This window comes from Pogona vitticeps, chromosome 1 (assembly GCF_051106095.1).
Source record: "Pogona vitticeps strain Pit_001003342236 chromosome 1, PviZW2.1, whole genome shotgun sequence".
NCBI lineage: Eukaryota > Metazoa > Chordata > Lepidosauria > Squamata > Agamidae > Pogona > Pogona vitticeps.
Genome location: NC_135783.1, coordinates 182,271,994 through 182,295,924, shown reverse-complemented (window position 1 = coordinate 182,295,924; position 23,931 = coordinate 182,271,994). Strand labels below are relative to the sequence as shown.

At 40.9% G+C, this 23,931-nt stretch overlaps 1 protein-coding gene across 3 annotated transcripts in view; it reads left to right on the top strand.

The window, feature by feature from the left end:
• The window catches only part of NBEAL1 (neurobeachin like 1), a 129,080-nt gene that overhangs the window by 94,585 nt on the left and 10,564 nt on the right, over positions 1 to 23,931 (top strand). For 2 of the 3 annotated variants that reach the window (XM_020810339.3, XM_020810337.3), the window contains 18 exons: positions 1,142 to 1,266; positions 2,105 to 2,231; positions 4,706 to 4,854; positions 5,751 to 5,884; positions 6,168 to 6,269; positions 7,034 to 7,129; positions 7,230 to 7,354; positions 8,868 to 9,008; positions 10,818 to 10,948; positions 11,319 to 11,428; positions 12,174 to 12,291; positions 12,905 to 13,002; positions 14,406 to 14,522; positions 17,596 to 17,685; positions 18,119 to 18,228; positions 18,783 to 18,955; positions 20,840 to 20,934; positions 23,270 to 23,386. In XM_020810339.3, the coding sequence (XP_020665998.3) occupies positions 1,142 to 1,266; positions 2,105 to 2,231; positions 4,706 to 4,854; positions 5,751 to 5,884; positions 6,168 to 6,269; positions 7,034 to 7,129; positions 7,230 to 7,354; positions 8,868 to 9,008; positions 10,818 to 10,948; positions 11,319 to 11,428; positions 12,174 to 12,291; positions 12,905 to 13,002; positions 14,406 to 14,522; positions 17,596 to 17,685; positions 18,119 to 18,228; positions 18,783 to 18,955; positions 20,840 to 20,934; positions 23,270 to 23,386 (2,158 nt within the window). Of the gene's footprint in view, positions 1 to 1,141; positions 1,267 to 2,104; positions 2,232 to 4,705; positions 4,855 to 5,750; positions 5,885 to 6,167; positions 6,270 to 7,033; positions 7,130 to 7,229; positions 7,355 to 8,867; positions 9,009 to 10,817; positions 10,949 to 11,318; positions 11,429 to 12,173; positions 12,292 to 12,904; positions 13,003 to 14,405; positions 14,523 to 17,595; positions 17,686 to 18,118; positions 18,229 to 18,782; positions 18,956 to 20,839; positions 20,935 to 23,269; positions 23,387 to 23,931 lie in introns of those variants that run through there. The other variant, XR_013538261.1, reaches the window with a different exon arrangement.

The following is a 23,931-nucleotide window of genomic DNA, read 5'->3' as shown; positions in this document are numbered from 1 at the left end:
CTTTTCCCCCAGCTCCTACTTTTTCCTGAGAAGCCCAACTTAGCAAAGGTTGTCAGTTTGCATGTCTGCAGATACACATACTCATGCCCAGATCTTTATGATCTTCCATGTTTACCTTCTGCCAGTTTGGATTATTAAAGTCTTCTGAACAAAATGCCCCTAAGCAATCCTGTACTTTTAACATAACTGTGTGAAACTGGGCCTTATTCAATATGATGCTTGGGTTAAAAATGTGTTTCTAATTAATCGAGCAAAAAATTGAAAATTTTGCAAGCTCTTACACATGACATAAGAAAGACAAAGGTGCCCTCCTTGTTTTCTCATGCCAGCGAACATACCTCTTTTAACTTAACGTGATGCAAATTGTGAGCACTTTTAAAAAACTTCTTGAGCTGCTTCCAGCTATTGTTCATACCTAAAGCTATACAGGATGCTTTCCCCTCTTCTCACACTACGTATTCTGCTAAGAAAAATGTCAAGAAACCAGGTGGATGGGGCTAGTGACCTAAGGTAGAATCAAACATTGTGTGTGTGGACCTTCACTTATGCAAGGATACTTCCCTGCTTCTAGGCCCTGGAATCCAGAATTTTCTCCAGAGGATTCTTTAGTGGTTCCGGTGGGTTTGAGGGCCTATAGGGGTTGCAGTGGAAAAATACATTCACCCTCCTCCCTCCATCTATTGATGGAAATCTTCTATCAGAGGAGTGACCTCATTGGGTTCCATCAGTAGAGTCACCTCCCACTCTAAGCTCCCTGGGTGTCAATCCCATAAGAAGGAACTAAATCCTTGTCCCTTGTCTGTGGCTCTTTCCTATTCTTGTGAAGCAAGGTGAAGATCCCTACTGCTGCAAGTTCACTTTCCGAACTCTTAAAAGAAAGTGTACTTTGAACAGAACTTTGAAAAGTGACTTGTGGTTTGTTCTGACTGGGGATACTGGGAGTTGTAGTTAAAAGAGGTAAAATTTCCAAATCCTAGGCCTTAATTGCTTCATCTTGTTGAGAACCTTTGAAGTCCACAGACAGCACAGTGATATTGTCCTCCGTGTTTCCCCCTCATTCCTTTTGAGTACAAATTTTCTTAGCAGTAAAGTCACATATCTGGTATATTATAATTTATTTGGAGTATATTTATTTTGTTAGGAAACCAAATCGTATCCACTGGAAACTTTCAAATGTGGAAAATTACTCAAGAATGAGGCTAAAATTGGTACAGAATTACAATTTCAACTCTCACCAGGAAGCCAGTGCCCTGAGAGACAATCTAGGTGAGACCTCATGACTGTTGTATGTATACAGGAATGTTTTAGACCTCAAGTCTGTAAGTCTGTCTATTCTAATATTTTTCAATTTAAACAAAAGTATGTTGTTTGAAAATATTTTTCCTTGTTTTGAGTAAATCACCCTATTTTCATCTAAAAAATAGTTTAGTCTGGCATGTAAAAAGAGCCACACTACACCAGTCCAAAGGGCCATCTAGTCAGTCCTCATATTTATCACACTATCTGTCCATGTGCTCCAAAAGGATGACTTCAAATAGTTCTGTCACTACCATTCTCCTGGTAGGAGCTGGGGAGTGCTGCCATTCACCACTTCTGAGACAACTGTTTAATATGCTGACTGGCTTTGGCCTCCTTAAAATAGTTTGTGCCTTCCCATCTTAACTTGGTTTAGGGATCTGTCAAAAACCACTGCAACCAGGTTTCCTCTTAATCAGCATTTGAAGATAGTTACAGTACAAGATCCTGGCTAAATGTGGAGTCTGGACATCAGAAATCTAGTGCTGCTGTTCTGGGAGATTGAAAAATAGCTATTGTTGCTAATAGCCAATGATAGCCCCATCTTCCATGAATACATCTAATCTCCTTTTATAGCCACCACTGCATATTTGCAATACCAAATTCAACCATATAACAAGGTGCTGTATGAAGAGAGACTTTTATTTGTCTGGAAATACCTACCACATAGCTTAGGTGTGAAGTCAGAGGAAGGGGTATCTCTTGTCAGTCACCAGGACCTGCTGGGATGAAATGGGGTTGAAATGGGGTTGAAATGAGTTTATTCAACCCCATTATTCACCTGGAAAACTTCATTGTGTCTTCAAAGGAGTGCAACAGACGCTGCCGTCTAGTGAGACTTTGCTGCTGGAGGCTGTGAAGCAAGTGAAAGTCAGTGACATGGAGGATGATATCCTTGAACTGCCAGACGAAGATGTGGCATCCAATGCAAACATGTATGTTGGAAGGCATAGGGAACCCAGGGTGTGGACCCAAAGTGCTACATTATGCATCCCCAGGGGCATGGGCATACTCAACCAGATTTGTGCCTTGATTTGATCTAAATAGTAGGCCACCATACTGTTATCATCAACAGCTTTCCAAAACAACAACAGAGATAACCATGTAATCCTTTACACAATCCAAAATGTGGAAAAAACGATACCTCTATTTAAGCCACTAAAAACCAAGCATTCAGCACAAGCTTTGGTGAATAAAGTTCACTTAATTGAACATTTATTTATAATTTCTCTGCCATACACTAATGAAGTCAAATTTTATTTACAAACGCTTGCATTTAATGTTTGATTTTTAGTGGTCTAAATAATAGTATCTCTTGTACGTTTGGATTGCTTTTCAAAATGTGCTTTCTTTTGCAAGTGATTTGACATGTTGATGCTTTCAAGAAGCACAAGCCCAAAGCTGTCTTGGTAAAGCAAGCTGACTGCACACACCTTTCAGATTCTGCCCAAATATATCCACAGAAGGGAATAGCGGTTGATGTGTCTTGTACTGTACTGGGCTGATTCATAAATGAAAATTACCTGTAAGCATGCATTGTAACATTAATTGGTGTTACTGAAGCTAAGAACCAGACTGATCAGCATTTTTTGTATTTTTTGAAGGAGTACAATACTAACTGAGTGATGTAATCTTGTAAAATCTGGGAGAAAGAAGGTGCAGAGAAGTATAGTTACCTCATACAGTGACATCTGTATCATAGTTACCTCATAATTACCTGATACAGTTACCTCATACCTCATAGTTATCTCATACATAGTTCATATTTACCTCATAAGTTACCTCATAGTTGCCTCATATGTACTTACCTCAGTTACTTCATATAGTGAAGTTGGCATCTTTGGTAGGGTGAATTTCTGGAGCATTCTGCTCAGTGGCATTATTAAAAATAACTGTGTATCAATCAGCTAAGCATGCTAACTGTCCATTTAGGGTACAGCAGGACTTGGTACAATTGTGCAGTGCTTGTTTAGGTCCAGACTCACGAGATCCTTTCAGCATGAAAAAAGCAATAAGAAGCCCAAAGACCTAACAACCTTGGTTTGGCAGAGGCGTTTATGAACTGCAACCCATTTAGTTTACACCAAGCCAGATTTTGAAGTGTCTCAAGATCCTTTGCTGTTTTTGGTGCAAACCTTCTAATACAGTTGTCCCTTCCCAAAATAGCAGCATGGAGAAGCTGCAGATTCAAGAGTCTATATTCTGCTTGCCTCATGACATAAGAGCCCAGTTCAGACATTTCGTTGGAGTGGTTGTTCTTTTTGTGGAGTGTGCAGGTGGGGCAAAGCCACACACTGCACTACCATGATCTCATCCCTATGTATTGGGGGAAAGGGTCATTCATGAAAGGGAGACTTCTGTGCAGTCGTTTCTATGGATGTCAATGGGCATTCACCTTCTTCCAGAAAGGGTTTAATTCCTCAGGTTTTCATTAGTTTTCACATTCTGATATTATATGAAAAGAACCTGTATAATGCCTCCAGTCTCTTAGTTCCGGTGGAAAGTTGAAGAGCTGGCCCTGGGATCAGGCCCTTCTTGCCTCCATAGGCAGCCTGGGTTTTCCTGGGGTGAAATAAGAGTGTTGCTACATTCCCCCAACATCATCATCTTGCCCACTGTAGCGGCAGTACTGCCGCCGCCATATTCCTGGTAGGAGCAGGGGAGTGCTGCCATTCACCACTTCTGAGACTGTCTAATAGGCTGGCTGGCTTTGGCCTCCTTAGAATGGTTTTTGCTTTCCCAACTTAACTTGGTTTAGGGAGATGTCAAAAACTAACCTTAGTTAATGCTATGTTTCCTCTTAACCAGGATTTGAAGATATTGAGAAATTCTAGCTGTGTGTGGAGACTGATTAGTGTTGACTGAAAATCTAGCAGCAAATTGCAGCTAGAATAGGTCCATTGAATCAATGGGGATTCGATGAGTCAGTACCCATGTAAGTTCCATTGATTCAGTGGACTTACTCTTGTTGCAACCTGCTACTGGATTTCAGCCAATGTATCCCTTCACTGCAATTAAAGCAGGATATGAAATCTGCTTCAGGGAAGAAGCATACATTCTCCTGAAGTAAGAGGGAGCATTCAGAGGGAGAGCGCCAAAGTACTACCAATAAAAAGACATTACACAGCTATTCTGTCTTTGCCTCCTTAGTTGGTTTTGTTTGGCAGTGAGATTTCAAAATAAAAGCCTCAGATGGACTATTTTTGAGTTCTGAGTTCAAATCTCTTAACTTCAGTTAAGAGGTCATAGCTATTATATCTGCACTGACCAGGGTTGCTTGAGATTTTCATATATATATTTAAAGCAATTCTAATGTTAATTATTGTCTAAGTGACACCGTACCTTTGACTTGTAATTTTTGGAACACGACTGATCCAATTAAGCCTGCCATTTGGTGTTGTTCTTGCAGGGATGAGAAGGAAGAACAGAGTCAAAAGGAAAAACTAGTGCTCTCTGAAGACTGTGAACTTATTACAATTATTAACGTAATACCTGGCAGACTGGAGGTCACTACCCAACATATTTATTTCTATGATGGCAGTATTGAAAAAGAGGAAGGTGAGGCCTGTGGTAGATTTTATTTTTACCATTGATAGCCCAGTGTTAATTCACAAATGAAGTCCGTATTCATGGGGCAGTTGAGATCGTTTGGTCAGCACGCTGTAATCCTCCATTGTATTGTGAGAAAGATGCATGGGGCATGTTTCATTGGCTCTTAAAATTATAAAGTCAGAAGGGATGCTGTGGATTAGGAAATCTACAACCAAAGCACCCTGCCAAGTGGCCGAACCATCTCTGTTTGAAATCTTCCACTTGGAGAGTCTATCACCTTCTGAGACAGTCCATTATGCTAACACCTCTTACTGTGAGGATGTTTTTCCTAATGTTTTTCTGAGATGTCCTTTTTTCATACTTTGAATCCATTGTCTTCTGTTGCTTAATATAGTAAATTCCAACTAAAGTAGGCCGATTTGAATCAATAGAATGTGGGGAAGAATTCACTCCCAAATCCCCAGTGATCCAGGGGTCTACTTAGTGGGTTTACCTAGCTAAGCAACAGGATTTCAGCCATAGAATTCAGCCAGTCCTACCTTCTTGCTCCATCTCCCATGTGGTGGCCGTTATACAAGATTATTAACAAGAAGAGCTACTTCATAGTGCATTCATATATGTAGAAACATGCTTGCCCTTCCATGTGTTTCTCCCTTTTTTTGGCTACATTTTTTACTTTATTTCAAAATAAAATTCCACAGGAGAATATTTGAGATTAATCTGATATTCATCAGAAAGTGAACACTTTTCCAGTAAAAGTTTCTTTCATTTGCTCTATAGAATGGCTTTTTCTCATCAGCAACTTTTGTTTCCTAAACCCTGTTACATGGCTTCTGTGTTAAGAGTATGTCTACTCTCTTATCAATATTTCAGAACAATAACTGAAGTTCCTGTCTTTCCAGGTATCGGTTTTGATTTCAAATGGCCTCTCTCTCAAATTCGAGAGATTCACTTACGTCGCTATAATTTGAGAAGATCAGCCTTGGAAATCTTCTTTATCGATCAGACCAATTATTTTCTTAATTTTAAGAAGGAGGTATGTGTTTGTAAAGGTTCCATATGCATGGATACTCACTAACAGAGAGTAACTAACTCAATACATAAAGCCACTTGAGCAATTGCTTCATAGAGGAACAGGTTCAACATGGCTGCATAACTCAAACATATTCTGGGAATGCAAACAGCTTCTCCTGGCGTCCTTCTGATGGGCTTCCCTTGGGCAGCTAAACGAATGGCCACTGCCTGAACAGAACGCCCAGCGAGATGAACTTTTGGCCCAGCCGGGCTATTTAATCAGCATTTCTTTTTCTTTCTTACAGGCAAGAAACAAAGTGTATAGCCGAATTCTGTCCCTGTGCTCTCCAAATATTAGTGGGACCAGATCTCCACAGGAACTGTTTAAAGCCTCAGGACTGACCCAGGTAGGATATTAACCAGAATAGCTAATTAATGTCCTGTGATGAAGTTGTTCTGGGTTCAGAATCCAGGCAAATGCACCTTACTCTCCCAATCATTTCGTCAGAAATCATTTTAAGTGTCATAAGTTGCTGTGGCATTTTCTAATTGGAAAATAGTACGTAAATATTTAAAGTACTAATATATAATATTGTTCTATTGTCTCCCATTATATAAAAATAATAAGCCCAGACTTTTTTTAAAAAAAAATTGTGCAGAATGAAGAAATTCCATGCATATTTTGGTCTTTTTATTCTAGAGATAGCAGTTGTTGTGTTAGTCTATACAATTTCTTGGACTTTAAATGAATACAGTTGTTACCCACACTCTTAAGGATTTTGGGGTTGTGATGCTCCTATTTTAAGAAACACCTAAGTGCTTTCACAGAACTATGATTTGTAGAGTTATCTGAATGGAACATATCACAGTTAAACTAGTGTTTATGTTGGCAAAGGCTTCCCTCTGTTGTATGTCATATTCAGATCAGTAGCAGTCCTCCAGAACTGCAAGGAAAATTGATTGTCACTTGGGGACTTTGTTTTTGCTTTGTCAGCCACTTTGAACCATTGTAATAGCATGAGATAAAGAGCTGAATAAACATGACAATTGAATTTCCCCTTTATGTTGTCCCATGAAATTATATTGGTTGGTTCCTTACCTTAAATACTACTATGTTGTATGAATTATTGTGCTGTTCATTAATGATTTCACAATTTTTTAAAATCTTTAGAAATGGGTGAACAGAGAGATTTCGAACTTTGACTACCTCATTCAGTTAAATACTATGGCGGGACGAACCTATAATGACCTTGCACAGTATCCTGTTGTAAGTTTTAATTTGGTCATTGTTTCAGATTAGATACAGTGTTGTATTTTCTCAAAAGGGTTGTGAGATCTGAAAGAGACTTTTTCTTCTCCCGTTCTAGTTTCCATGGATCCTGCGGGATTACACTTCAGAAGAATTAGACTTGAATAATCCTGCTGTATTTCGGGATTTGTCTAAACCTATTGGTGTGGCAAATGAAAAGAATGCCAAGGCTGTTCGTGAAAGGTTACTTGTTTGTTTATTTGACTTATAGTTTATTTGATTCTCTAGTGGACACGCTATTCTGGATGGTTTACACATTAAAAACTCAGGACTCCACACAACCCCAATAGCAATAATTAGAGATGGGCATGAACCTCCTGTTCAGTAGTTCATGCCGTTGTGGCAGATGGCTGAACATATATTCTGTGCATCAGCACTCCCCTTCTGCTGGGTGCTGCTGAACCACGGAACACCTGTTCATCCATCTTCCGAAACAGTGGTTCATGCCCATCTCTAGCAGTAATCATTTATGGCAGTTCAGTGATCAAGATCTAATATTAAAACAAAAAAGAAGGGAATGAATGAATGAATGAATGAATGAATGAATGAATGAATGAATAAATAAATGAATAAATAAATAAATAAATAAATAAATAAATAAATAAATAAATTAGTCACTCTAGTGACTATTCACTCTCCTGAATATCAAAGTATTTAGTTAATATTGCTTCATTATTATTTAGTGTGCTCTTAGTTTCTGTTCTGATTGATGATTATGAACCTGTCCCAACTGGTGGAGAAGAATGAGAGTTAAGAAAGTAGGAAAAGATAGGTGCTGTTTAGGGAAAAACCTAGTCAAGCCATTGAGAGACTTGGTTGCTATACTCTGAGCAGTCTGCTGGGGTGACTTTTCCGTGTTCTAAATATCACATGCATTTGATGAAATGAACTGTAGTCCATAAAAAAGTGGGCCATAGTGAGTGTGTTAGACTGAAAGTCTTTGGTGTTTTTGCAGCAACAGAGTCACCTCTCTAAGAAGCCTCTGAAGCTTTTCTTATTCTGTGTAGGCTTGCTCTCCCACCCCCTGCTGTCCCATTTGAAAAATTGAGTCTATTTACATAAGCCTCACATGATGCAGTGAGAGCCAGCATGAGCCCATTGATCTTCACCCCTTCCCTTGCATCTCCATCAAGAGTTCCATCACCTTCTGTAACCAGAGTGAGCCTTTCTGTTTTATGAAGTCCTATTTGCCTACCATGTTTCAACTTGGGCTAGTATGATATATCCATATCCATTCAGAGCATTAACATGAACTACCACATGACATATATAATTAGAATACATTTAATTCTGTCTGAAAACACAGAAGTAAAACAACCTGTGTTATGTTTCACAAAGTATGCTTTATGAAACATTATTAATTAACATAGAAGACTGCAGAGATTGCTTCTGAAGACCCTGCTGTAGGTCCTGAGTGGTTACTTCAAGCGGTGCATTCAATGATTGCTTCAATGCATGGCTTCTTTCCATCATCTTCAAACAGGAGGCTTTTAACTCTAAGAAAGGCTTTTAACTCTAAGAACATCATTGTTGTTGCAGGTACTAATCAGTAGCAGTAGAATGTTTGGGACTAAATGGAAAGAAATTCTGACGTGTTATTCTCTCCCATCTAAGTAATTGCTTCCATCAGTGAGGACAGCCAGCTTGATTCACAGTTATGGAAACATGGTGTTTGTTTCTGTCTCTCTTTTTAAAGGTATGAAAATTTCGAAGATCCTTTGGGGATTGTTGACAAGTTCCATTATGGTACTCACTACTCCAATGCTGCTGGGGTCATGCATTACCTCATTCGAGTAGAGCCTTTTACCACACTGCATATCCAGCTCCAGAGTGGCAGGTAGGACACAGATAGATATGAAATGCCTTAATCCTTGCTGGTTTTCTTTGCAGATGATTTGTCATTGTTGCGCAAAATGTAACATGTCATGTTTCATTCTCTCTTTATTCCCCTGAGCGCTGAGCACATGATCAAAAACGGATATCCTGACAGAGATTATTATTATTATTATTATTTATTTAATTTATATGCCACCCACTCTACCCAAAGGTCTCTGGGCGGCTTACAACAATTAAGATGTCAGGGAAACATTTTTCTTCACTAACATTTCAGAGATGTCTTACAAAGAATAGGATAAATAAAAACGCTTTACCTTCTGACAAAGTAAAATAGCATTTTACAAGGGTTATTGGCTGATTTTGGCATGATATGTCTCACTCCCGTGCTGTCCCTAGGAGGAGGGGCAGTGTAGGTTACAGGTTAGAGCAGTGGGTATCCCAGGTGTCCTTGGACTGTTGTTCCCAGAAGCCTTCACCACCAGCTGTGCTTGGCCAGGGTTCCTGGGAGTTGCAGTCCAAGAACACCTGGGTTACCCAAGGTTGGGAACCACTAGATTAGAGCAACAGAGGGCAGCCTTTGGTCCACATGCTTAATTCTGTCTGCAGAGGGCCAAAATCCACCCCACTGACATCTCTCCACTGGCCTGATCCCTTCACGAAGCCCTGTCCCCTCCTTGAAAGAGAGGAGTTTCTGTCATCTTCTGTCCCTGACTGAAGATAGTGATGACTTGGTCTTCCATTCTCAGCTGGTGCTTCCAGGAGAGGGGTGGGCAGAGTCGCCATCCCATTTTAGTTGCCAGCTCCTACTTTAGAGTTTCAGACTAAGACTGGTTCAGATCCCCCCTCAGCAGGAATCTCCTACTTGAAAGCTAAGTTCCATCTTTCAGCATAATTTTCATCATAGTGTTGTTTTTGGGATAAAATGGGAAAGGAAGAACTGCATATATCATTATGAGAAAGCAATAGAAAATAAAGCTGTAAACCACAACTCACATAATGGAGAATAAAGCTTCTTGTACATAACCGGGCATACTTCTGAGTAAATATGCTTTGGGTTGATAGATAGATAGATAGATAGATAGATAGATAGATAGATAGATAGATAGATAGATAGATAGATAGATAGATAGATAGATAGATAGATAGATAGATAGATAGATAGACTGATTGATTGATTGATTGATTGATTGATTGATTGATTGATTGATTGATTGATTGATTGATTGATTGATTGATTGATAGGATTATTGTCCACTCTGGGTAAGAGGCTGTAATTGTTTCCCTTAAAGATTGCTGTCATGTAATTTGCATAATTGAAACACTATAAAGACTTTAAATGATATGAAAAGCTGCTGTTTTGCATAGGTGAAAGAGAGGGAATGAGAACATGTGACTCATGTGATGTTTGTTAAAGACAAGCAACTGTTCTGACAAGATATGTAGTGCACCCCTCCCCACATTATGCTTATTTTTCTAATCCAAAGCCTTAGTTTTCTAATACAGTGTAAGCAAAATTGTTAAATGTATTACTGTTCAGTTTAGCTAATTCTGTGCACAGTTCAGTAGCTGTATACATTCTTACCTTTCTACTGAAGCCAATGGTGAAGCCCTCAGTCGAGGGGAAAATGCATACATGTGCTAGTATCATCACATAAACGTTTGACTGCAAGATTAGGGTATTAAACCATAATGAAATGCAACTCCATGTTTCACTGAAGTATTTCAGAGTAAAAGGCATGTTCTGTTTCTGTCATCTGGGACTGAAAAATAAGTTTTTTACAAATACAGCTGTATATTTTCTCATCCACAGATTTGATTGTGCAGATCGGCAGTTCCATTCCATTGCTGCTACCTGGCAAGCTCTGATGGAGAATCCGAATGACGTGAAGGAGCTGATTCCAGAATTCTTCTACTTCCCAGAATTCTTAGAGAATCAAAATAGTATGTAGACAAATCAGTAATGGGCTGTATGGAATAATTTTCTTGCCATTATGTTTTCCTGAGGCAAAGCTACTTGATTAGAATTGGCTTACTGTATTTAAATAAAGTGCTTAGCTGCAGGTCTGGTTCTGTAGGTCCAAGATGTGTAAAAAATCGGACATGAAGTAAAAATGAGAGTTGTTTTAATCTTACGGTGATAAGTCTTGTATTGTTCTTTTTCTTACGTAAACACATTTTTGTGGCGAAATATGGTACAGTCAGTCTTTTCCTCTCTCACCTGCTCTTTGGCTTGTCTTAAGACAACCTGACTTCTAGTAAATGCTTCTGTTTAGTAGCATTGAAATCATGTTCTCTTGTCAACACTCTGCAGATTTCAACTTGGGCCAGCTGCAGATCTCAAAAGAAGTGGTGAACGACGTTGTCCTCCCCAAATGGGCCCATTCTCCAGAGGACTTCATTGATAAACACAGGAAAGCATTGGTGAGTTATTGTCCCTGGAGGAAGTAATATGAAAGCCAAAATAGTAGATTTTACAATGGGCCATCAGGGCTACGGTATATGGGTTGGGTAATGGAAATTAAATTATATGAAGCCTTTGCTATCCACTTTGTGGAACTTTGTAGCAGTGATTGAGCTTCATCTAAGCCTACTAAAGTGAGTTGGTGTGTTCGCAGTTCCAACAGTGCGAATAGTTAATCAAAAGAATTTACGGATGCTCTCCCTCCACCTCCACCCTTGTATTTACAACAAACATTAGCATGATTGCGGCCCCAAGGTTGTGTTTATGGGCTCCCAAAGCATTCCTGACAACTCAGGACCTGAAAGGGGAAGTAAGCTTTTAATTTAATTAAACTTAAATATTTCTGTTGCCAGATGACATAATCCTGTTTGCATGGCATCATTTACACCACTGGTTCTTAACCTTGGGTTACTCAGGAGTTTTGGACTGCAACTCCCAGAAGCCTTCACCACCAGCTGTCCTGACTGGGGTTTCTGGGAGTTGCAGTTCAAAAGCATCCGAGTAACAAAGGTTAAGAACCACTGATTTACACCAACCAGTTTTCAGCCACTGAGTGAATCATGCTCATTATTACAAAGTGAACTTGAATTGTGAATATATTGCAAATACATGTTCTGATAATATTTTTAAAGGCAAAATTAGACAGATGGGATTACTGATTTCAAAACATGACGTGTTTGAATGTATTCTTTCTGTCTTTCATAGGAATCGGAGTATGTCTCTGCCCATCTCCATGAATGGATAGATCTGATATTTGGGTACAAGCAGAGGGGACCAGCTGCAGTAGAGGCCCTGAATGTCTTCTATTACTGTAGCTACGAAGGTAACACGCCAGATGTTCCTTTCGGGTCCACATATCCATGTGTGCGAAAGATATAGGTTTTGGATGGAGTAGGACCTGTCTAATAGCTCTTACACAGCAAAATATGGACAGTTTATATCTTACTACCTGTTTGCAGCCTTACAACTATGTGATCCCATTCTTAACTCTTAGGAAACAAATTTCTGCTCCACCAGGGGTGTGACTACTTCTGCCACATTCTGAAGTATAATGGCTCAGATCCTATTGATTCATGTAGTAAGTCACACTATAGTAGGCCCATTAATCTGTTGGGATTTGTGAGTCAACTCCTCTGTAACTTCCAGTGATTCAAATGGGCCTACTCTAGTTGAAATGTGGTACACTAAAGCAAGCCACTGCTAAAGTAGGCCCATTTGAATCAATTAAACCTATGGAGAAGCTGACTCACTCCATCCTCACTGATTGGGGGGCCTGCTATGATGGATTACAGTTTATGTAAAAATAGGTATTATACTGAATCGTGTTATACTGTGCAATGGTATTAAAAATAATATTCAGAGTAGTATTCAGACTGTAGAGCAGTCTACCAAGTGCTCAGTTGATTTGTGCTTTATTTATTTATTTGCAATTCCAGGAGCTGTAGATCTGGATGCTTTAACAGATGAGAAAGAAAGGAAAGCTTTAGAAGGAATGATTAATAATTTTGGACAAACACCTTGTCAGCTACTGAAGGTAAATCCCTTTGGCAGCAGTAGGGGAACAAAGGTGCAATATCACGGCTACAATATCTGTGTCGTTTAGAGAGAGAATGTATGTGTGTGTTTCACCCTGGTCTTCTATTATGCAGCCCAGTATGCTAGCTTGAGCCATATGGGCATACTAAGTGAATGGCCTCAGCTCCTTTTCTCATGAGCATTTGTCACTCTTGACCACTCAGGTCTGTTCAGAAGGATGTATTTGATCATTTCATTTCATTTAATTTTTTAATGTCCCAGCCATCAGCCAACATTGCAGTACAAATGCCAGCAGCCACAACTAACAAACAAACATGTTCTTGACAGTACTTCAAGTGCAGTAGAAGCGTTGTGATAAAACTGTTTTGGGACCACAACGGATACAACCACAATAAATGGAAATGCTATCAGATTTTGTGTGAATGGCTGAACTGTACATAATATCAGTTGCGAGGGAGTTTCGCAAATATAGCACCATCACACAGAGCCATCTTGCATCACCTCCTTCTTAGTCTCTCCTGTTGGTGGGACAACAAACAGAGCCTCCCCTGGCAGGGATTAATTGTTCATGGGAGTGGCAAACTTTCAAGTAGCTGAATCCTAAACCAATCCTAAACCAGTAAGTTACCAAGTTTATGTTTTGCTAGTGGCATTTAGAGCCCATTTAGGGCTCTAAATGCCACTAGCAAAACATAAACTTGGTAACTTACTGGAAGCCAATGCCTGGGGTTCTACTGGTATTTGTGTCATGTTTCTATAATTTGCCACCGCTAATTGTGGCTAATTGGTGAGGTGTTGGGATGCATCTCACTTGTGCAATTGTGTGTTTGACCAAGCCTATGAGTGAAACACACCCCAGCACCTCATCAGTTAGCTGCCCTTAGCCATGGAAGTTATGTAAACTTTGCACAAACGCCAATAGATTTCAGACCAATGTATTTTTAAAATGTATTTTGTTTTTCTTTGGGGTGCAATTCTGTCATGTGGCTCCTGCCAAAATAGTGTTTTGCACCAGTTGTATCTTTTGAACTGTTTCAAGAAGAGATTTATTGTGAGAGAATGCATTGCGATAGTCTGTCTAAGGTGTTACTAGAACACAGGTAAAGAACAAACGTAGATGGCAGTTCAGCCAAAACTGGGCCACCAAGCCACTAGTGACAATTTAGAATCAAGAAGCATCCTCTAATTGCAACCTGCTTCCTCAGAGGGCACAATATTTTTGTTTTGCTTTGCTTTGCTTTGCTTTACTTTGTTTTGGTCACTTTTCTCCCAGTAAAGGGACTCAATGGACACTATTCCTTCCTTACTGGAGTTGAGTGTGCTGTTGCTTTTGACATTTGTTCATTGTGGAAGAATGGCTCAGTAATCCTGACTTGTACTGTGCTTGAAATTTTGCTCTAGGAGCCACATCCTGCAAGACTGTCTGCAGAGGAAGTGTTGCAGAAGCAGACCAAAAATGAAAATTCCACTCTTAATTTGTTCCAGCATCTCCCTGAACTGAAGTCTTTCTTCATTGAGGTAAAAATGAGCAATACCACATGTGCTTTCACCCAGAGGTCCCCAACCCCGGGCCACGGACTGGTCCCAGTCTGTGGCCTTGGAAGGACCAGGCAGCTGTGACAGATTTTCGAGGGCCAAAGGAACACGTGCGCATGCGTGTTCGCTCTTGCATGCACACATGCACTCTCACACGCATGCATGCAGACCTCATGCACACATGGATGCCCACCCACCTCCCACATGCATGCACCCCCCACACATGCATGCACGGACAGATGCCCGCTACCCCCACCCCCCTGATCCTTGGGAGAATGGTCTTCAACTAAATCGGTCCCTGGTGTCAAAAAGGTTGGGCACCACTGCTTTAAGCCACATAAACCTGTGATGCCTTTATGAGTGACCACTCTATAAGAGATAGTGGTCTTACAATGATGGTGCTTATCTGAAATCCAGGATTGGCCAGCTCCTTCAACCATCTTATCCCTTTGCTTCTTTTTCACTCTTTCAGAGCATGGCTTGTTCATTTAAAATTATTAATTATGATGATTCTTAATATCCTTATTGATTAATTGTAATGCCAGTAAATAATGATGCTTGGAGTGTATTCAGAAGGCTGGAGTCTTTTGTAGCTCCAGCCTACTGAATACACTCCATGTGATACTTAGTCTGTTGCTGGCTCTTCTAGACCAGTGGTTCCCAACCTTTTCGGAACTGTGGACCGGTTGTGAGGGGCAGGATCCATATGTGGGAGGCGTGGCACTCATGCGGGTGGGCGGGCTGCGTGGGGGGGTTGTACGTGCAGGGGGTAGATCTGTCTCCGTGGCCCAGCCCTGCCAAGGCCATGGACTGGCACCAGGCCGCGGACTTGGGGTTGGGGACCCCTGTTCTAGATAATTACTTAGTATGGATTTTGATCTTTTTTTTGTTAACCACACAGCCTTCCTGCAAGCTACTACACTGCATGATATTTATCCCAATTGTTATTTCATATTCTCATCAAGAAGAGAGTAGCATTATCCTTTTTGAAATCCCCCTTCTTACTGGCTATAAGGAGGCCAAATCAAACACATTCAGTCTTCATCTGGCTTGCTGCTCAGTTACTGCTTCATTTAAGCCATACTGCAGTGATGCCAACCTGTGGTAGAAGAAATAAATTCCATGACAGGCCCTTGAATTGATGTTTTTTGTTCAAGATGGACCCTCAGGCCTTAAAAAGGTTCAGGGTACTGAGCAGAGAGACCAGTGTGCATGTTTTATTACAGGTTTCTGCATCTCATAGCAATAACATTACTTTTTTTTTTTAGCTTTCCAGCTTCCTAAAATGTATGATGATAATGTGAAAGGAGGCATAGCTCACACTCACATTAAATGTTTGCTCAAAAAACTAAAAACTGAACCACACAGGACTTGAGGAGGCTTCAGCTATTCAGGGCAAGGCACAAATGTAAAGCTCAGACGGCCTTGCCATCTCTGATTCTATAAACCGCTTGCTATTTCTTTTTCTCTAAAACACTTTTTTCCTGTTAAATGATTGCTTTATAGCCATGGCAGAGAAGGTGTTGATCAAGTAATTTGAAACAGCAACAAAAGGAAAATAAACCAAAGTGTTCACAAAATGGATGAAATTGTGTTCTATGATTGGCTCTCCATCAGGCTACAGACATGGTCCACTGAGAGCCCATAGCTTTCACAGAGCAGTTGCATTTGACGCAATAGTGCTATCAATCAGGAGGCTCACATTATCCCAGTAGGTCATTATGGACCTGGACTGCTCTGCTGAGAGCATCTGTAGTCGTTCTGGTGACTGTTTTCCTGCAGAAGCTGTCACAACATGACAGGAAAGCTCGCACAAATCCTTATGATATTTCATTTTGAATATTCAACTTCTATTGATGGGGGGAAATCCTATGCTAGTTTTGAGAGTCTGTTTCACTTCCACTGTAGGGCTAAATCTTCTGGTCCACATTTTCATTAACGTTTCTCAAATATGAACCATATGTAATAATTTGAGAAACAGTTTTGTTATTGCTTAGGACCCACCCTCTGCCCTGGCTTCACCATAGCATCCATCAAATTCTCTTCCACATAAAATGTACGATTTTGACTTCACTATAATTCAGAGACAAAAAGTTTATTTATTTGATATTTATTTAAAATATTTATATGCCACCTTTCTCCTGAAGGATACAAGGCAGCTTATAGTATTAAAAGAAACAAAGTTAAAGGTTAAAATAATAAATTGTTGCAATGTAAATTTGAGTGGAGTAGGAAAACAGCCACTTACATACGTATACAGTGGTGCCTCGTTTGACAAGGATAATCCGTTCCAGCGAAATCCACGTCAAGCGAAATAAAAAAGCCCATTGAAATGCATTGAGAACTGGTTCAATGCGTTCCAATGGGCTAAATACCTCAGTGTCCAGCAAAGATCCTTCATAGGACGGCCATTTTCGGGTGCCTGTAAAGCAAAAAATCTGTGCTAAAGCACAGCGGGGAGCCATTTTACACAGCAGGGGGCCATTTTGAAACCTGACGATCAGCTGTTTTGTTCATCGTAATGCGAAGAATCGGTTTCCGAAGCAGGGAACCAATTGTCAGGAAGTGAAAAAAGCCCTTTGAAACTTCATTTTGCGATCGCAAAAACCTCATTGTCAAGCGGGTTCATCGTTTAACGAGGTAATCGTTAAGCGAGGCACCACTGTAGAATGATGTATTTTCTGTCTGCGATGATATACCGCTCTAATTAGTTATCCTGCATCTCCCAATGTTGAAAGCACTTCCTTTTCCCATGCCCCCTGCTCATGTGCTGCCTGGATCAGCAGTCCTGGACTCTTTGGTCCATATCTCAAGATTGTATCAGCAGTTACATCTGAGGTTAGGCTTGAGTTTCTTACCGGTGGTGTCGATGAACATTCCAGATAATCTAGAGAATCAGAAACAATTGTCTCTAGAAGTCACTTTAGATTAGTGTCCGTACCAGCCTTACATGTAAATGTAACCCTACATGACATAGTGGGTTTTGGCAAATATATTTGTCTTGTTTCTTGCTGTTTGCCAACCAAGATGATCTTCTTTCCTTCTTTTTGTCCAGGGAATCAGTGATGGGGTACCCATTGTTAAGGCCATTGTCCCCAGGAATCAGTATCGTTCTTTTATGTCACAGGGCAGCCCAGAGACCTTGGTAAGTCACCCATGTAAAAAGTTCATGCTGGAAGAATTTATAATGCAAAATTACCAGAGAAGTTGATAAGGTCATATGTTGCAATATGCAACAATGGAAAATTAGAACTTAGAGTGTTAAACAATTTTTATGAAATAATTGTTTCCTTTTCTCGAAGCCAGTTTGCTCTCTTCAAGCTGATAAGATAATTATTATTATTTATTCTGGAATGGATACAGTAATGAAACCAAAATAAAGAGGCATATGTTTATCCTCAGATTTATAATGGAAGAATGCACAAGGAAAACAGAGAGAAGGGAAAAGACAGAAAAGGAATATTAACTGCTCTGGCATTTCCTTGTTATTCTTAAAATATGTTTCTGTATTTTGAATAAACTTCATCTTTAACCATAGATGGTTTCACTTCTTTTCATTGGATGTGTTTTCCCCGAAGGTAACAGTTAGTCTCAACTGCATTGTCGGAACCCATGGATGGCTGCCTTATGACCGAAATATCTCCAACTATTTCACTTTCCTCAAAGATCAAACAGTGACAAATCCCAAGTGAGTAAGAAAAAGAAAGAAAGAAAGAAAAATCATTTTATAGGACTTGCTGAAGCATAAACGTCAGGCACTAGAACCTTTTTTTTACCAAGTTCTTTGTGGGTGACACACCTAAAAGTGGACAGAGGAAGTGTGTGTGTTTTAAAAATTCTTCACAGATATCTTTGTCTGTGTCTGCTGTGTATTTCCACTCAGAGTCACATTTCATTTGATAAAGGGGGCTGTAACATGGAAAGTGTCCAGAGGCTTTAGCCTGGAAATTCCCATCCAGCATAGCCAATAAACAAAGAATTGTGAGAGTTGAAGAGCAAAACATCTGCAGAATCTTAGGTTTTCTCACTGCTACTCTAGTCTATGAAAATATATGCTGCAGCCTAATATGTGTGAGTTTGTCACAAATATTACTTGAATCTTGTACATTTTAAGAGATGAGTTTGGCCCACTCCCTTTTAGTCTTGAATTCTGTGGTTCTGACACTGGGCATTGTAGGTAGAAGGAACTCTATGTTTTAATTGATGGACAGTTCAGGTCTTAAGATAAGCCATTGCTTGCAGGACGCAGCGGAGTGTGAGTGGCCCTTTTGCACCAGGACTGGAGATCACACCCAAGTTGTTTGTCGTGTCCCACGATGCAAAACTGCTCTTTAGTGGAGGGCATTGGGACAATAGCATCAGAGTGACCTCGCTCACCAAGGGGAAGTTGATGGCACAACATATTAGGCACATGGGTAAGTTATTTTGGATAAAGAGACTCAGCATTTAAGTGAAGGAGTAAATAAATAAAAAGGAGCACTTCTGTTTGACCAATCAGCAAGAAAAGTGTACAAACTAGAAATGCAAAAGGAGACCTCTCGCTAAATGAGAGTCTTCTGTTGAGAGAATTGGCTCTACCATTGCTGTTTTGGTAGATATGTCTCTCTTCTGTGTTGATCCAGATTACGTAAAACCAATGGGATGTCCCTTTGGTCTCTTTGTCTTAAGAACAACAAAGCCTTGTGGCACCTTTAAAACTGGTTTAGTTGTTTTAGTTTGAAATTTCATGGATTATAATCCATTTCAGCCACACAGAGTACAATATGTAGGCTGTATGTTTGTGGGGATGGAAGCAAGCTTAAATGGGATACAGGAGATGATAATTTCCATTATTAACTCTGGGAATGAACTTTCAGAGTGTTGATTACATAGCTCGCAGGTGATAATAATACCCAATCCAAGCAACTTCCCCTCCCCCAAATTAGACTCTTACTGCCCAGTTTCCTAAATCAATCAATGTGTTAAACTGTCAACCCCAGCTTTTGCCATCAGACTACTTCATAGTCCAATGTATTCAGAAGGTTCAAAGGGACTTTGTGTTGTGTGGCCAGCTCTTAGGCTCCTTTCAGAAGAATGTCATTCAGTTCTGCAAACTCCATGGGGTGGAATCCTCTCCCTTGATACCCACAGATTCTTTGATCAGCTTGAACAGAAATTCTCATTAAAGTCATTAAATCAAATTAATTTCATGGCAAAATTTACTCGGTTCATTGAATCTCTTTATAACAGTTCTAAAACCGTCATCAAAGTTATAATAATTTTTCTTTACACGGATAAATTAGCACCCTCCTTTAAAATTTATTTATTTATTTAGCCATGAGAATTTCGAGCGGAGGAAATTAGGACCAATTCAAACCTAAAAAGGCATTATAATTAAATGCAGTAGTCACATATTAAGTCTTTTGACCAATAACATGGCTTTGCTTCTATCCGACCTTATAAAGGAAGCTCCAGTTATTCTAGAAAAAAATGAAAAAGAATGGTTTGGTGCCAGAGCTCCAGATTAACTACATCAAGCGCATTTTATTGGTCTTAGCACTCAGGAAAGAGAGCCTTGCATGCAGTGACAGACATGGACCTCACTCCATGGTCAGTCAAATATCTAGGCACATTGGTCTTACTTTTAAAAAGTTTTTTTTTTGTTTTGGGGTGGGGGGTTGTTGTTTGTTTTTTCTCTTTATTGTTATTCCTGGTGCTCTCTTCCATTCAGTCTTGGCTCCACTGCAATGCCATTCTCCCCTTTTGTTTGTCCCCTTCCCCCAGTCGTCATAAATTTTAAGTGATGTATTACCTCAGTTGTCTTCCATTAATGATATGCCAATGATTCCATTTTGAATATCTGTTCCTGGGCAAACATCTTGTGGAAATTAATGAGAGTTTTTTTTTAGGATCGTACCTGTTCTCCTTAGCAACTCTTACCAACTTTGTGCTGTTTTATTGAAGTTAATATTTTGAATTTGGGATCAACTTTACCAACCTGATTTGTTTTGAGTTTAGACCTGTAGTTCTCTTTTGTAACAGTTGGCACACTGTCATCTCCCTCCAAATTAGTTGTTTAAAAGCTCAGCATTATAAATGATCCATTGTGTACCCCGGAAGAGCCAGCTTGTGTGGCCTTGGGCAAGCTGCACAGTCCCAGGATGCCCCCAGAAAAAGGGAATGGTCAACCACTTCTGAGTAGTCTTTATCCAGAAAACCCTCAAAAGTGTCACCATGAGTCAGAATTGACTTGATGGTGCACATTTATTAATATTACCGAGATGCCTAAGCTAATTGCTTTCTCTCACCTATCCATACAGATATTGTGACATGCCTGGCCATGGATTTCTGTGGCATCCATTTGATTTCGGGCTCAAGGGACACCACTTGTATGATATGGCAAATAGTTCAGCAGGTAAGTTAGCTTTTGCAGACCCATGCAAGCAATTTGCGATGAACTGGAAGCAGTGGACAGTGCGTTGCTTTCCTGGGTTTGTAGTGAGGAGATTGAGGGCATGAAATGTTAGGAAGTGAGTTCTAGGTGAGACTGTCTAAGAACTAGTTCATACTTTATGGTGGTAGGTGTACCTCCTGAATTGGGGAAAGGTGTAGAGTGTGCAAGTGCTACCTCTGTCTCAAAATACTGTGGAAGCGAGAGAGACAGTGGACATGCACCAGACAACTCCTGAGAGTGTTGAGGAAGCATCTCTTCTTTGGAAGTCAGGCCAGACACCAGTGTTTCCTACAAGGAGTGCACTTAATAGAAATGTGACAGATGGGACTTTCTGCCATAAACTGTGATGTAGATCTAAGGCATCTCTCACTGAATGTTCCTCCTGGTTTCTGTGCCAATCAATGGAAGTCTCGTCTTCCAACATTCATTCTGAGACTAGATTTTGACAGCGGCCTTTATGTTTTCAAGAGGCATTGTTTTGCTCTTAACTTTTCCTTGTTGAAGGGAGGCTTTCTCCATATGGAGTGAAGCAGAAATCGCCACACACACCCCGCTTTCTACCGAGCTCAGCGTTGCCAAATTTTGTTTTGTTCAAAACATGTCACAAAACAAAGATGTTGGATGCTGCCTCAGTTCTGAGGGCCGAACTGGGCTTTATCTCAGCTAATGTTTATTCTCAAACCTGTGTGTATCTAAACTTGACATGATGTTAAATGTGGTTTTGCATTTGAAGTCCACGTCTTTAAAATGCAATTAACAGCCCCTGAAGGGGAAAGTATTGATAATTATCAGGATTAGAGCAAATGAGGAGTGGGGATAAGAATACTTTCCTTCCTTGCTTGCTGTAGGGGAACCCATTTAACATCACGGTTTCCAAGGGGAATGCTTTATTTACACTTGGTCCCACCCACCACCAATTTGAGGCTGTTTGCTGCCACGATACCTATTTTAAGTTTCAATTCACCTGAGGAATGAAATGAGAAGGGCATTTAAACCAGCTGCTGGAGGAGAGGCTTTGCAAGGGAGAATGAGACATTTCCCCCATATTTGGTGAAAGCTTGGAGTTTCCCTTGTGACAGATGGTTCCACTCTTAGCCCAATTTGTAATTTTCATTGCTTTAGTTTCCCCTTTCCTTTCCTTTCCTTTCCTTTCCTCTTGCTTTACTTTGAATATTGGGTAACATTGTGGCTAGAGGTGGTCATGAACCAAACCTCAAACCAGGAAAAACCACCAACTGGAATGGCTCCTCATTCAGTTCAGGGATCCTGTTTTGCCAAAACAAAGTGAAGTGCTGAACTTTTGCCCCCTCAGTGCCTTGTTTTATTTGACAAAAAGGAATGCCTGCCCAACCCCTTTCCCACTGCCCTAATCGGTTCCATACCTTCACTTCAAGCTGCTGCCGCTCCTCCTCCTCCTCCTCCACCACCATCCTGACAAGCAGCAGGTCCAGGCCTGCTGTGTGTGTGTATGTAGGCACCTGCCCATCAGCTGAGCGTCGGTGCAAATGCAGCAGCCCAAAGTTGAGGACTGCTTCTGCCTCTGAATAGTGGACGCCTGCGTACACAGAGCAGGCCCGGGTGCCTGCAAAGAGCTGGACCTGCTGCTTCTGCACATGCGCCTGTCTGCTCAACTGAGCAACAGGTGCATGCGCAGATGCAGCAGGCCTGACTTAAGGACCCAGGCCTGTTGCTTCTGCACCTTCACCTGCCTGTCAGTTGAGCGGTGGGCGCATGCGCAGAAGCAGCAGGACTGTGCTTTACAAGGAACCGTGCTTGGTGCATGTATGCCCATGTCCACCCCTCGGATGACAGATGGACCCTTGCGCAGAAGCAGCAGGCCTGTATCCTTGAAGCTGGGGTTACTGCCCGTCAGGATGGTTGCAGCAGCAGCGGTGGAGACTTCAAGAGAAGGTAGAGAAGCAACAAGGGTAGGGGTGGGCAGGCAGGTGGCTCCCCTCAGCATGAACCCCCCCCCCCAAAAAAAACCAAATCACAAACCGATTCGTTTTCTGGGGAGGTTCATGATTCGTGGCTACCCATGAGCCATCACAAACGACTGGTTTCCCAGTTCGTGCCCATCTCTGTCTGTGATTATACCAGCAAAAACACTGTTATAGAATTGTATGATGGCAATTTCCTGTGGCCAGAATCCAGTTGGTGGTCGCTGCTAGAATAGATCCATGGAATAGTGGCAGGACTGTTTGGCCAGAAACAGATGCATCCAAGTCTAGATAATGTTTTGCAAACATGCTCTTTGTCTTTTTATTAATAGCTGGTTTTAATATTTTAATACCAGGGAGGAGCACCTGTAGGTTTGGCTCCTAAACCGTTGCAGATTCTCTACGGCCATACTAGTGAAGTATCCTGTGTTGGCATCAGTACGGAACTGGACATGGCCATCTCGGGAGCCAGGGTGAGTTTGTGGATTATTTCTTCAGCTGACATTCAAAATGGTTCAGGCTTCTACCTTTCATGTACAGCCTCAGTATTCCTCTTAGGGGCTGGGTGACTTTGATCCCAGGGCTCTTCATTGCCCATCCATTTATAATGATGAGGTGTTTCCCTGATTCCCCCTTATCTAATTTAGTCTACAGTCCTTTTTTTTCATACTTCACTGGACATTTCTCCCCATTGAACAAAGCAAGATTTCCTTCCATTAGGAATAGCGCTATTCAGGAATTACTTTCCCCATCAGCACATGAACTTGGGAACACTTGGCCCCACTTCCTCTGTCATCGCATTCTGCACATGGAAGGCCGTAAGTCTGAAAAAGAAGTTCCTCTGAGTATGGACCCTCTCCGTTTGACTAAAACCATTAGGAAACTATGTGAAGAAAGGGACAGTGGTTCACATCGTGCTTGTTAACAGGGGCCGGGACATCTGAAGAGAGCTCACGGGTGCATATTTATGGAGAAAGTGGAAACGGACATTGAGGAGCTGGAGGAGACAGGTGTGGGG